Raw genomic sequence first — 15,133 nt, forward strand, 5'->3', positions numbered from 1 at the left:
GCTTCCCGGTCGTGTGTTATTATGGGATGCTGTACAGCAGGAATTCCCAGCGAGGGACTGTGGGGCGGTTGATGAACTTACCATCCTGCGCTCAGCAGAGCCTGATGAACTGACTTTAGTCATTAGTGGTGCTGAGGGACACCATAGGAGCATTGTGCATTGTGTTCATTTGTTTATAGTCACACACTGATGATGGGCCATTTCACACCACCCCCCCCTCGCTCTCTCACTCTCTTTCTCTCCCTCCCTCCCTCCCTCTTTTGCTCTCTCTCTCTCTCTCTCTCACACACACACACACTTCTCTCAAGTATTATAGACTGAATCACCGCTGCCAAAGAGGAAGTAACAGCCCAGAAGCATAATCCTTTTCGCTTTCTTTGAGCAACTGTTTATGTGCAACTAGTAGCCATTTCCCTGCCCTGCTCTCAATGTCTCTTGGTCCCTCTATGTCTAACCAACAGAGCCACATGTACACAGACACACACACACACACACACACACACACACACAAACACACACACACACACACACAAACAGAGCCACACACACACGGCCCTTACATATTTGGCCCACGTCGCTGCCTTGTGTAGCCTGCCTATAAATTAAGCTGCTTACAGTAGTCCACGAAGTCTGTGTGTGAGTGTTTACTGTTTCCGCAACCAGAACAAGAGTGGCAGAAACATCACTTCAGGCAGGCCCCGTGGAATCTAAGCACAGCGGAGTTTACCCCAAACAGCTGCGGCAAAGATGGATGTGGCGGAGCCACCACTCCTGTCAGCAGTGCAGCCCCCGGAGCAGGTCCTTAGCTAAACAGGTTCAGGAGCGCCGCGCAATAAACAGTTACCAAAACGATGATGAGGTCATGGACCAGCTATGCACAGGCATTCAAAGAGACAGTGTGTGTGTGTGTGAGAGAGAGTGGAGAGTGTTCCCTAGGGTTCAGAGGTGTCTGCTTTGATGTGCAATCTACACTGAAGCACTGGACGAGTGTTTTCAGTGGAGAGAGAGATGGGCTTTGCGAAAACAATGTGCCGTCCAGTTGAGTGCCGCCCAGAGCACATATCTGCTGCATGGCGTGCATGTGACTTAGATGGAGCCTGACTCTGTTATGAAATATCAGTCTGTTTCCTATCAGTGAGGCTACTTTTACATCCACCCAACTTGCCTCTGCATCCCATGTGCCGGGATTTGTGGCGGCATGTGTTGAGTAAATGTTTACTGACGCTTGTACGGGATTAGCCTATTTTGTGTCCGTTCGTGACACGCGCGAGCATTCCTGGACGTGACTCACCTTGTAAATATCGTGAAAAAGCCCCAAAAGTTGTCATCGAAAAAAAAGAAGGAAGGAGGAAAGCGGAAACTTTGATGCGTAGCGCTCTTTTGTGTCGCGCACAACAAAAAAGCCTCCCCTGCAGTGGCGAGGACAGCAGTGTGAGCGGAGGCCAGTCAGCGCAGCGATCGATCCCAGATGGGCTCTGTTGAGCGCCGGCCAGGTGATTACCGCATCGCTCAGAGATCCACATCACATCGCAGGGCCAATGCAGAGTCGGCTATCTGACCGGCTTTACTATCTGTGTATCGGAGGGCTGGAGGACGGCATTTACAGGGGAGGTGTTTACTCCCCGTTGCGTCTCGTTTTGGGCTATTTTCCGTTTGGATTTTTCTTTGACTGTTTGTTTTTTTTTCTTGTTCGACTTTTGCGGGGCGTGCCAATTTCGTGTCCGGGTATTTGTTTTCTCGTAACACTTGCCGCCAACCCCCTCGCCTTCCTAGATGTTAAGATTTACACTCACATGCTGCACATCTGCATGCACAAGAGTTGTTGTCTCATTTTTCGGCTCGTCTTTGACACTTGAGCACAACATTTTGTGTTATGTGAATGGACGCACCAGTGGGAGTGAGACTTAGGCTATATGGGCTTGACCCTCCATGACTCTTATTCATCACCGGTCCTCATTTCAGGCGAGGGAGCTGCGTCAGGGTGAGGGGGGAAACGGGGGTCTGTTTGATATTTATTTCATATTTCAGTATCATATGTTCCCACCCACCCCCCCCCCCCAAACTGTCTCCCGTCATAGTGATTTGCAATAACAGAAGTGAGGGCGTCTCGGCATCATCTCTCGGCGAGAGCTCGTGTAGCCAGTCCTCGCTTAAGACGAAGCAGATGTGTTCCTGCTCAGAACAACGCAGTGAAAACAGCCCCCTTTTTAAATTGTGTTTTTCTTTGGTCGACACTCCAACTGACTTAGCTTCTCTCGTGTTCCTTTTCCTTCGCGGGCCGTCAGGGGAGAGAGAGAGTCTCAGGAATGGCTCTCTTGGACTTTTGTTTTGTTTTGTTTCCATGAAGAGCTTAAATCAGGGCTCCCTTACATCCTGCTTTGCATATTGAAAATGTTGTTGAAAATGTTATTGAAAATACCACCTGCACCAATTTACACCAGATCGGCTATAAATGGCTTACAGGACTCTTACAGGCACTTACCTGCCTTAGTAGAACTCCACTCTCTTTGATTGTGCTGCTGTATGTCCATCGCTTGCAGTGTAACTCAGGCCATTTGGACAAAGGTCTTGACCATTTTTTTTATTCCCAGCCCAAATAGATCAGACTGTTTCTCAATGGGACAGTGGTGCTCAATGAGGCAGAAGGTCATGCTTGTACCACTACACTGAAACAGGATACACACAACCTATTGATGTAATCAGCCAGTGTTGAGTTTGGAGTTTTATACATTACACTGTTAAATACTTAAATAGTGAGTTTTTTTATTTTAACTTAACTCATTGACACTGACAACCTTTTTCAGCAAGGCATTAACTGATAATTCATCCTTCGACGAAAGAAAAGAAAGAAGCAGAAAGAAGCAGACATGTCACCACTTTGTGTAGGCCAGCCGACCAATCAGTCCTGTGGAAAATTCTGCCCTCGTATAAACTGTACCATTTGATTACGGCATAGAAAGGCCTGCCAGGCCCTCACCAGGGTGGTCCACATCTATGCCGACTGGTTAGATGCCAATGAAATTCTACACAAACTCTTTCTCCCCCCTACACACACATGCATGCACACACAGACACACACGCGCGCGCGCGCACACACACACACACACACACACACACACACACACACACACAGTGTATTGTCATTAACGTATGCACATATGCGTGCTCACGAGCAAACCCATACATAAGCGTTTTCACCCTTATTTTGCCCCAACTCTGAAGCCCAAAATGATAATGCTGTTCTAATGGGCCGCGAGGTTTATCTCCGCCAGACTAAGGGTATGTCTTTGAACCAGTGCCTTTGGGCAGCCAGGGTCATATTCTGGGAATGGGGAGCTGGTAATAATTAGAAGGAGCTGGCTGGGACTTTCACACCCTCTGCTCTTTGGAAATCACTGTAGTCTCACACCGCATAAAACAGAGCCTCCCTCCCGAGGATAAACAGCGAGTCATTATCCTGGCTGCGCATGCCATCTGTTACCTAAGATGGCGTTTGGCCCGCTCGACAGCTCCAAGCTCTAGGTGGAGGGCTTTTGACCCGGGAGAGACATGGCTTCGTGTGTGGAGCTACACGACCCACGGTGGCCCTGTTCCTGCTGCCAGGAGTTTGTTTGGCCTCAGTGAGATCACATGGTGCGTAGTTACTTAGTACAAGTGGATGGAAGTGCTCTCGAAGTCAAAGCTCCCCACCCCTGGCAAATTTGGAATGAAGTAGTATTTCCTTTTTGAGTCCGAATGCAAATTAAAGTCATGCTCTTTTCCTTACAAAATGCATCCTTCCACACAACACAAGCGGGAAATGAAAGATAAGGATCGAAAGGAGTTTTGTTCCTCCTAACATAAACACAAACAGTTGAGTAATGTTTTTTTTTATCATATATTTTTCCACTGAGGCATCTGATTGATCTGCTGGTTACAGGCCACAGTCTGCCAAATCCAGTTTAGAGTCACAAATTCATTCAAAGTTTGTGTTCTGTCAGCACCTCTGACTCATAAATCAAAGCACAAGGTGCTCCTGAAATGCGCCATGCCCATCCTTTACCATTCGGACACCTTGTCTGTCCGACCGGACACGTCTGTTTCAGGTTAGGGGAGGTGCAGCTTCACGTGTTACTCATCAGGTAACTTGTCTTCCTCAAATCAGGGAACATGTCAGAAGGGTCTTTTTTTCCCCCGACTATTTTTGACTCTTTTTTTTTTTCTTCTGCCAAGTAGGAATGCGTTGTCTATTGGAGCCACTGAAAATGTATGGTAATTGAAAACACATTGACAATCCCCCACATGTGTAGCTCGCCACTGAACCATTTCGGGACGACTTTGGCAATTTGTTTTATTTCATGGTGCCAATATACCATGTGCCTGGTTCTGCTTTTCTAGATAAACAACCCCAAACATTAATTATGCTCACATCTGCTAGCGCTGGAGAATTCGGGAAATGACTGCACTCCAAAGGCATAGCAATGCATAGTAAATGCAGTTTCTACCCCGCGGCTGGAGGGGGACACGAATGCTATCAGGTATGAGGGGGCTTTTGCAGTGAGTGCTTAGGGGCACAAACACCTCTGCTTATAACACACACACACACACACACACACACACACACACACACACACATACACACATATATGCAAACAAACAACAAACATACACACACACACACACACACACACCACACACACACATATATGCAAACACACACACACACACACACACACACACACAGAGAAAACCTGATTAGCAGTGTTTCTCATTCTCTCAGGAGCGCTGGCTTGAAGTAATGCATGTTTCTGCAGTTACGACAATAGCAGCACAAGTTGCAGTCCCCCTTGTTTTGCACCCTCACATGACAGAACATGGATCTAAGTTTCATGTTGGAGCCGGGGTGGGTGGGTGGGGTGGCGGGGCAGTGAAAGGGGAGCAGCTACCCCCTGGGGAATAGCCACTAATGCCCCATGCCAATGACCTCACCTTTAACCCCCACAACAAAGGCAGCTAATGGTGCAGAAGTGGTAAGCCTAGCTGCCACATCCGTCCTGCCTCTCAGCAGGGACTATTCCCTGTACAGTGTGAGGGCCAAAGGGCACAGTCTCCACTCCCCCACTAACGTGTGCTACAACAACAGGCGCAGTAGCAGAGCAGAGGCTGGCGCGAGGCTGGGCATCAGGGAGGTGGGTAGGAGGTGGGTGGGGTGGGGGTCGGGGGGTAGATGGAGGTACATAGGGGCAGATATTCTGGGACAATGAGTAGAATGGCGATGGGACAATGAGTAGAATGGCGATGTAGGGGATACTCAAAATATGAAGGGAACAGAGTATGAGAGAGAGAGAGAGAGAGAGGGAGAAAAAGAAAAGGGGCATAGAGGACAAGAGAGGGAAGGAGGGAGGGAGGGAGAGAGGGTGAGGTCATAAATCACCAGCAGAATGGGAAAGACCTGCTCTTTGGTTTCCACAAGGAAACTGCCCACCTTTCCCCTCCACCCCTCCCCTCCTTTCTTTGAGAAAATCTCAGTCAGGTCTCCGAGGGCTTTCTCATGATTGGCATTTCCTCAGGATAGAGTCTGCGCAAGAGGATATAGCCAGAGGCCCATGTCTACTGTAGGTTTAAGCAACAGGGGCCATTTTCAACTGCCCGGCCCACTGCCGCCGCTTACACAAGGTGAATGCAGCGCGGCTGAGCTGAACTGAGCCATAGATGGATTAGAGTGTGTGTGTGTGTGTGTGTGTGTGTGTGTGTGTGTGTGTGTGTGTGTGTGCGCTACTGTGAGTGTGTGAATTCTTTTTTCCTCCTCTCTCATCTTTGTACCTAAGCACCATGTCGGAGAGGAAGTTGTAGCTCAGGCTCCTATGTCTTTTCTGGTGTGTGCGACACACTCAAGAGTCGCTGCTGTAATTAATTTTAGACAAATATGTTTTCATTACTGTAAACCTCTCACCCCGACCGATCTTCCCTGACAGTTTTTGGGGCCATCTCCACATCTCTCTCTCTCTCTCTCTCTCTCTCTCTCTCTCTCTCTCTCTCTCTCTCTCTTCCTTCTTATCCCTCTCTTTTGTGGAAGCAGACCAAATTATCTTTTGGCCTGGATTCTCAGAAAGGACATGAATGTAGCTTTCCTTTCATTCCCTCCCTACACAGAACCCCCCTTCCCCCCACCACACACACACACACACACACACACACACACACACCTTTTTTCGTACTTTTCTTTTCCTCTTTCTTTCTTTCTTTCCTTACTTCTCTCTTCCTTTCTTTCGTTCTATGACTTCTTTCTTTTCATTGGCTGTAATGAGTGTGGTCTGGCAGAGATTACTCAGGCTGTGGAATAAAGCTTATCGCTCATCCTCTGCGGTTTTTCATCTGGAGAAAAACTCCAGAAGGAGAGAGAATGAGGATATACATACTGGACATGGATGTATAACGATTAGCTAATCATTTTCGCTAATGAACTCCACACTCGGATGGCAAATTTTCCCTCCCAGAGTTGTTGTAGATTATGGCTTACCGCAAGAAGTTGCTGGGGTCGTTCTCTTCGTGTCCAACCACCAGCTGGACATCAGTCTTGACAGCGCTCCAAATTAGAGGTAGGGAACAGATATTAGTGAAGGAAAATGTTTAGCGTAATCTGTCAATGTCTGATGGATGTACTGGTAAGCCACAGTTCGGAATGATCCCAAGCACGCAGTGCCTTATCCAGCTCCTCTCTACCTCCATTGAAGTTAAGTCCTAAAGAACGCCACACATGGGCCTTTGCTTTGGCGAGCCAAAGAAATAGAGCCATTTTGGAGCTCTTACGTTTGTGTGATGGAAGGACGGCCAGAATAAAGTTTTTCTTGGTGTTGTGCTGCGACGGGGGAGTGCCCAGCGGCTGCAAACGGCTGCAGCGGCAGTAGTGTTAGGCCTGCTGTGCGATGGATCAATGGAAAAGACCTGACTGATATTGATCAAGTCATCCCGGTCATGTAGTAGTGCGTGACCTAATCACTATGCCGGCGCCACGTCCAAGACTTCTTACTCAATCTGAGAGAAGAGAAACAAGAGTTCTGATCTGCTTACATAAGCAAAGCTCAGGGGAGAAATAGCCCTAGCGTGGTGTGTGTGTAAATGGGTGTGTGACTTAACTTTACGTGTGCGAAACTGCTTTTATAAGATACCACAAAAACATTTAGCACTACATTTAAGAGAGCGAATTAGTGCTATTAAATACCCTAATGGGTCAGACAAGGTTTAAAAAAAAAAGGCTGTGATGTTTTCTCTGGCAAAGCCACGTGGGCTAGTCACTCCAGGGCTCTTACGAAAAAACCCCTGGGCCCACGCCGGCCTCAGGAGCGGACTACACGGAACCTGGATGAGGCGATGGAGTGCCTGTGGCCTGCGGTTTTATTGGAGGTTGACCCGTATGCCAGCACTAGCATGTGCTTTGTGTTAGGCTAAGGGTGGGGGTGTACAGGGCCGGTCTCCGAGCGCATCAAGCCCACTTCCTCCTGCTCAGGGGTGATGCCCAGAGACAGGTCCAGCAGAGACAGGCCAAAACCTCAAAACAGAGTCCTCCTCCCTGGGTGAGAGTCATGGAAGTGTTTCATAACAACGTGTCTCTGACCGTAAAATGTATCAGATGAGGTACGAGGTACGTTCAAGGTGAAATGGTTATTAGGGCGGGTGTCAGACTCTGAAAAGAAAAATGAGGCGAGAAGATGAAGTCTGAAGTGAAGATTCCCACGTTTTGAGAGCCTAGAGATAATCCCATGCTTTGGCTTGCGATACATTCTCTCATAGAGATGTGCTGTTTTCAATTTCCGTTCGAGAACCCCTGTCTGTTGACTTGCAACCGCAAGCAGCAGACCTGCTCTGTCTTCGACTGATAAAACTAATTGAGATGCTAACTGATTTGTTTGTTTTTTAAATGGCACCCTGCGCCAGCTACCGTTTGTCTCCTGACTAATGGCCTGTTTCCTCCGCAGATGTCATGTGGCCAATAAAACATGCCCCAAGAATCACAGCTGGAGCCATCGCCTGTGCAGATGTGTGCCCCAACAAGGAGCTCCCCTCCATTCCCCTCAATCTGGTGAGAGACGCACATGTGCGAATGTCTAGCGTGCTGCATATGTCTGCGTGTGTGTGTGTGTGTGTGTGTGTGTGTGTGTGTGTGTGTGTGTGTGTGTGTGTGTGTGTGTGTATGTGTGATTGTATGTGTGATTGTTTAACTATGGGAATGTTTTGTATGCATCTGTCTGTATTTATTTGTTATGGAGTCTCCTACCGCTCCAGCCCTTGTGTTTATTACCAAGCTAAGTTGTGAGTGGAGCTCTAATTGAAGGTGCAGGAAAACGCACTCTGTCGGCTGATGAGAGTATTTGTCATGTTCAGCATGTGATGACATGGCTGTTTATTGTGGCTTGGCGAAGCGGAACGCCTGATAGGAGAGCATATGAAACAGCAGCGGGCGATCGGGTCCCTTCCGTCGGCAAGCATATGCCAGATTCTTGGCGTGTTAAATACTCTCCGAGCCTCAGTTCAATCAGCCGTCCTCCATCCGCTAAGTAGGACAACAAGAGCAGATGAGTCCAAATGGCTGTCTCTACGGGGGCCTGCGTTTTTACACACGGCTGCAGCCAAACAGCCTTTTTGTGTGCGAGCAGATGTGGAGACGTCCCCACTCCCCCAGCGGGTTCCCTGGGCTGCCGTGACCAGAAACACAGCAGGCCCACGCTTTCACAGTGGACGTGGCTCTGAGAGTGCTGTGTAAACAACCCTGGGACAGAGAAGGGGAGAGAAAGAAATACAAATCCCAGAACTCCACATTCCCCATTCCAAATTCTGAAGTCCTTGGCTCCCTCAGTCCGGAAACCCAGTGTTTACCAAGCACTTAAAACCAAATAGCCAATCAACTGCAGCCATTGTTTTGGGTTTTTTTTTGTCATGGGGACGTTGGGGGGGATGCAGAAGGTGAATCTCTCTCTGGAATGTTGATTCAGCGCTACAGCAATCCGGCTTGGAGGTAACCAGTTACTTTTTTTCTTCGCCGTCCGTTAAAGTAATAAAACATCCTGGCCCCTCCGAAACAGATGTCTTTAAATCAAACCATTCCTTTCCGGCTCTTTGACAGGCTACAAAGAGAGAGAGAGAGAGAGAGAGAGAGAGAGAGGGAAAGAGAGAGAGAGAGAGAGAGTATGGTTCAGGTGAGTGAGGGGAAGGTCTGTGTTCGGCCCAGTCGTCCAACAGGCCTTATCTGAGTGGCCCCTCAGCCTAACTGCTTGTGACGTGGAAAATAGGGGTGCAGTGGAGGAGTCTGGAGGTGCGGCCCCAGAGGGACACACAGGGCACCCCAGACAGGGAACATAAGCCCTGACTCTTACAAACACACACGCCAACACACGCACTATATATATTATAGGCCTATGAACAGACTGTACGGGAGATGTATAGCGCGCGTGTGTGTGTGTGTGTGTGTGTGTGTGTGTGTGTGTGTGTGTGTGTGTGTGTGTGTGTGTGTGTGTGTGTGTGTGTGTGTGTGTGTGTGTGTGTGTGTGTGTGTGTGTGACTTTGGGAGACAGCTTGTGTGTGTGTGAGACGGAAAGAGAAAGGGGAGTTCGGTAAGGAGGTGAAGGGGATTTGTGCATGCTGATTTCCAGAGATAGGAACGTAAGTGCTGATGGCTGTGGCATCCCAGTGCTGTGCGGAGGCTCTCGCCACAATACATCACACGGGTCACACAAAATATTTCGAGCGAGGTAATGCGAGAAGGGAAAACAGTGGTGAAATTAATCATTGTCAGCGCTGGAATGGACACGGGGAGACGAATACTGGACTCGTTTGTCTTTTTTTTGGATGCTGCAATTCACTGGATCGTCTTACTGGACTAATTAGTATTCTGATTCTCCCACGTGAAGCGAAAAGCTGTCTGCACATGCTTGATTTTGTCTTTTCAATTGGTGATAGACACACACACACAAACACACAGACACACACACACAAACTCACGCTCACACACACAATCCAGCGTAGTCCCCAAGTTTCTATCTCTCGATGACCTCAGTGCTGCCTCCCTGTAGCCCTGTGGGAGTGAGGGGAGTGTGATCTGCCTCCCAAGCCCTCGGTGTAAAGCCAGAGGTGCAGAACAGAGGCTCCAGTGGAGTGGAGAACAGGCCCGGGCGAGACAACCACAGCTCAGCTCAGCTCAGCTCAGCTCAGCGCCGGGCGCCCATCGCCCCCGTAAATTAGCCAGCGCACCCTCAGACTCCCTGGGGACGTCAGCTGCAGTGGCTCAGCTTCTCAATTCTGACAGGGAATGCGCACACTCTTTCTTTCTCTCACTCTGTCTCTCTTTCTCTATCTCTCTCTCACACACACACACAGACATGATGGACAGAACATATGTAGTGAATGCCAGGGACAACACTTCTATATAAAACGCAGGGAAACATAACAATCCCTCTTTCTCACACTGTCACACACACTTAGCACAGTTTCAGTGATTCATTGTAGGGTACAGTATATACCCAGGCTTTGACATCTCCCATGATGGGAAAGCCATCAAGGCCCCTGTTTTGAGATGGCCATGCAAACATGGGTCAAGGCCAGGAAAAACCAACCTGCGCCGCGTTAATTTACAGTAAGTCGGCCACGGCTCGCCCCAAACACAATATTCACACAAAGTCCTTCAAAACCACGGTGTGTGATCAAGCATAGACCATGCTCATTAAATATATGAAGGATGACATCTCGACCTCTTTACAAGATGCTGCGCTACCGCTGCAATAACGATGAATCAACAGGTTGAGCATGAAGCGGTATTTTTTTTGTTTCAGTTTGAGGGCCCACACTAGCCACCAGGGATAGGGAAAGGGCCCACTGCTGCATTTGCTGAGCCCTCGGAGGTGAAACCGCACGTTCGTATCCGGAGTTAGCACGGTCTCAGTTTGCTTGTCATGAAAAGGGATAAGCAAAGTCATGGCAACTTGCAAGTCATGCGGGGTGATCTGTGAACAATTATTATTCAGGAACATGGGAATAAACAATCAGAGGAGAGAAGAAAAACTACGGCACAAAACTGTTTTTTTTTTCGAAGACTAAATTAGCCGTCACATTCAATTGTTTGGCAACGATGAAAACAATAACATCTGTTTGTGCCACGGGGGGGGGGGGGGGGGGGGCTGGGGACGTGCTTCACCAGGAATTCGGATCAGGAATGTTGTACTCCAATAACTGTTTATCATGATGTCAAACAACTGTTGCCCTGGATGCGTTGGCTGTGTTGGTCCACTTACATAAGTGCTTAGAAACGCCAAAAATTCCGTACTTTTTTTTTGAAGAGTGGATGACAGATCCTAAGCTCTCTCTAGAGCGAAGAGTGGACATTACGCAAGATATGTGTGAATATTTTGAAGATGTGACCAAATGCTGACAACACTAGCTATACAAGTACATTTTGTAATCTAAGAAGATGACGATAAGATGATAGCTTGCCTCTGCTGGTTGTCTCATTTAAAAAAAAAAGAAAAACAAGGACAAGCAAACACAGATGGGATATGAGCCTCCATTCAAAAACACTCTGTCTCTCTCTCACTCTCTCTCTCTCACTCACTCTCTCTCTCTCTCTCTCTCTCTCTCTCTCTCTGTCTCTCTCTTCTCCCCCAGAGCCCTTTGAGCCAGACATCTGTGGTCCAGACAAGGAGCTGGACGAGGACACATGCCAGTGCGTCTGCAAGAAGCCACTGCGTCTGGCCGGCTGCGGCCCTCACCACTACCTGGACAAGAACACCTGCCAGTGCGCCTGCAAAGCCCAGCCCGCGTCCTGCGGCCCAAACCAGGCCTTCAACAAGGACACCTGCCAGTGCTCCTGCGCCAAGGTGTGCCCCAAGAGCCAGCCGCTGAACCGCACCAAGTGCGTCTGCGAGTGCACCGAGTCCCCCAACAGGTGTTTCCTCAAAGGCCGGAGGTTTCACCAGGGCACATGCAGGTAAGACTCGAACAAAATGTTTTGTTCGTCAGAGTATGGAAACACCATACTGCATAGACATCTGTACACATACATCTGGAGGGGGGGGGGGGGGGGGGGGGGGGGGGGCACACATACACATGCGCACACACACACAAAAAAAAAGGCACCATTCATAAGGAAAGTAATGTTGAGCAAGCCTAGATGTTAACCTTCCCCCTGGAGTGAGATGTAACCCAAGTGTTTGTAACTGTAATGAATGTCTCTCGGCATGAGAGAAGAGCGTGTGGAGGAAGGCTGGTGTATTACGTAGCTCAGGGGGCATCATGAGTTTGCTATCATTATTACTGGTCAGATTTCTTGAGAAGAGATGGCTTAATCCTCTGGAATCCTTAAGGATCAAATGTTGTCAGTGCTTTGCCAAGCCACAGAGAGAGAGGGAGAGAAAGAGAGAGAGCGAGAGAGAGAGAGAGAGAGACAGAGAGAGAGAGAGAAAGAGAAAGAGAGAGATGTGTTGCGCCAAATATTGACAGCACATGACACTGTCCATTTCAGATAGAAATCCATAGCAGCTGTTTTTGATAAGTTTTCACTTTAACATGCAGCCAGAGTCAGTAGAAAGCCATGCACGCAGCCACAACTCCCAAAAATAAAAGAATACATTCTTCCTCTATAATTAGCTGCTCTCCAAAGACATGACTGACTGTGGGGGTCCTGGAAAGCCATTATGTCCAAATTAAAATCAGACAGATAAGACAAACGTGTGTGATTCCATGACAACCAGGCTTTGTATTTGAAGTAATGTGCAGATTTGTTTGCCAAGTGAAGCGTGGTTTCCACTGACTCTTTCAAACTTCAGACTACCTGTGATGGTAGTTTAACCTACATATCTCTACAGATAGGAGATGGTTTTGCAGCTTTTAACCTCAAATTATCTTTTTAGAAAAAATCTTTTAAAGGTGCCACAGGCCCAGAGGTTGCAAATTGCTCAGAGAGGCTTATGTGTGATTCATATTTGAGAATCACTGATGTCTCCTTAGTCACAGTAATGCAAGCTCCACTACAGGAGTATATCTGCATCCAACTGAAATGGAAAACCACACCAAAGCATGCCAGACTCGTAGTTAGATGAGACGATCATGAACGTGGCCCTGCTGTAAAAACTCTCACTCTCAACACAATGGTGTGAAATCAATCCAAGAGGGAGCGTTCGGTAATCACCGCTGAGATCACCCCACCTTTTCCTCTGCCAGCGTGTGGGGCTGCCCCAGCTCCTAGGTGATCTACAAAACACCTTAGTCTATACAAATACCCCCCCCCCTCTCTTGCGCTCTCTCTCTCTCTTTTTACCCCCCTCTCTCTCTGCCCTTGTCTCCGTGCTGACCTGTGTAAGTGATACAGGCGCTATTAACCTTCTCCCTGTGGCTCTTTCACTGCTGCTCTGCTCTTTTGTCCTCTCCTCTCCTCTGTGCTTTTCTTTACACCACTCCTCTTTCTTCTCCTTTCCTCTCCTCTCATCTCCTGTCCTGTCTTCTCTTCTCCTGTCCTTTCCTCTCCAGGCCTCTTGTCTTCTCTTCTTCTCCACTCTTCCTTTTTCCTCTCCTCTGTTCTGTACTCCTCTCCTCTGCTCTCCTCCTCTCTTCTCTGTTCTCTTCTTTTTTCTCCTGGACTCTCCTCTCCTTTCCTCTCTCCTCTCCTCTCCTCTCCTCTGCCACTTCCATCCCACAGGCCAGGAGCCCTCCGCCTCATTAAAGCTGATTTATGTCGTGCACACCGCTCTGTGGATCGGATATCGAAAAGAGGGAGAGCTAATAATGGCAGACGGGGTTCAGATTCGGACTGTTTTATTGGGTCCCCTGTATCAAATACAAGCTGCGCGGCAAGGGCTAGAGTGGGAAAGCAGGGACGAGCAGGCCAACCGCTCACTCCAAGCCCCAAAGTTATTGCCGTTTCAAAGAGTAATTACTTTAACTTTAAGACGTAATAAAAAATCAATGACATTGCCCAAGAACTCTGCTTTGAAGAAAGTGCTTTGGTATGCCTGAGCACGACATATTGGCAATTGAAACCGCACACAAGGTTTGCGGGGGTATTAAACGATGCTGTAACGTTTCTGTTCCTTCCGTGGCCCCCATAGCGGCTATACAGGTCGTGTGTGAGGTGCGGGCTGGAGATGAGGGTTGGGGGTATTTAACTGTACAGTGTGCAGCAGTAAGGTTTCCTTTTCTTTTTGCGCTCCCCCACAGCTGCTATAGGCCATGTGTAAGTAGCGGGTTGGAGATGGGGTTAGGGGTTATTAAGCAATGTAACGTGCAGCAGTAACGTTTCTTTTCCTTCTGTGTCCCCCCAGCTGCTACAGGCCGCCGTGTGAGGTGCGGAAGCGGAGGTGCGATGCGGGCTTGTACTTCAGCGAGGAGGTGTGCCGATGCATACCCGCGTACTGGGGAAGGCTGAACTGAGGCTGGCGCTGAGGGCTGGCGCTGAGGGCAAGGCTGGCGCTGAGGCTGCCCATGCTGCAGTGCCCGCGCCCGCTACTGCCACAGGCAGCCAATCACACACAGGGACACTGCCACCATGGATTAGTGCGTGTGCCGCCACCCGGCTGTTGAATGGACATGTATTCATGTTTGGAATATGGAGCGGGCCAACAGAGACTGAACTCAGAGTTTCAGAGACCAGAGGACACTAATACTAAAGACTTGAGAATGTCAAGCCCGAGCCATGGTCTTTTTTTATGTTGTCAATCGATTTATTATGCGTATGTGTCAGATATTGATTATATAATTTATTGCCACTAAATATTATTACTTTCTGTGTTTATAGCTATGCCAATCTTTACAAGAAAATACACTGTGATCAATATTTTTGTATCATGTGATGCCCCTTAAAATAAAATCTAAAGTTGTATTATATATAAATATGGTTAACTTCTTTCTATGCCAGTTTATCCCATTGGAAAGTCGTGCTGAATAGTAAATAATGTGCCCATCATATTAACTTTTTGGGACGTATACCTACAGTAGATGTTTGATTTTCTGCCTATTGTCACCCCAAATCAGAGTGTGTGTGTAGTGAGTGATGTTGGTGCCGTAGACTCAGAATAGAGGTGTGGAGGTGCCATTGCTTGTGCTGGCTCCACAGCGAGTGCTGTGTGCCCTGCAGCAGACCCGTCAGCACTCCACACAGCGCGGCAGAGCTGTG

The 15,133-nt window shown here is 48.4% G+C and overlaps 1 protein-coding gene across 1 annotated transcript in view; it reads left to right on the forward strand.

Annotated features, from left to right (window-relative positions):
• vegfc (vascular endothelial growth factor c) overlaps positions 1–14,828 on the forward strand; it is a 35,385-nt gene extending 20,557 nt beyond the window's left edge. The window contains exons 5-7 of the mRNA XM_062554730.1: positions 7,956–8,059; positions 11,632–11,953; positions 14,283–14,828. Of these exons, the coding sequence (XP_062410714.1) occupies positions 7,956–8,059; positions 11,632–11,953; positions 14,283–14,391 (535 nt within the window). The 3' untranslated portion in view covers positions 14,392–14,828. The remainder of the gene's footprint in view (positions 1–7,955; positions 8,060–11,631; positions 11,954–14,282) is intronic.
• Positions 14,829–15,133: the final 305 nt, after the last annotated feature.

The sequence above is a fragment of the Sardina pilchardus genome, chromosome 2 (assembly GCF_963854185.1).
Source record: "Sardina pilchardus chromosome 2, fSarPil1.1, whole genome shotgun sequence".
Lineage (NCBI taxonomy): Eukaryota > Metazoa > Chordata > Actinopteri > Clupeiformes > Clupeidae > Sardina > Sardina pilchardus.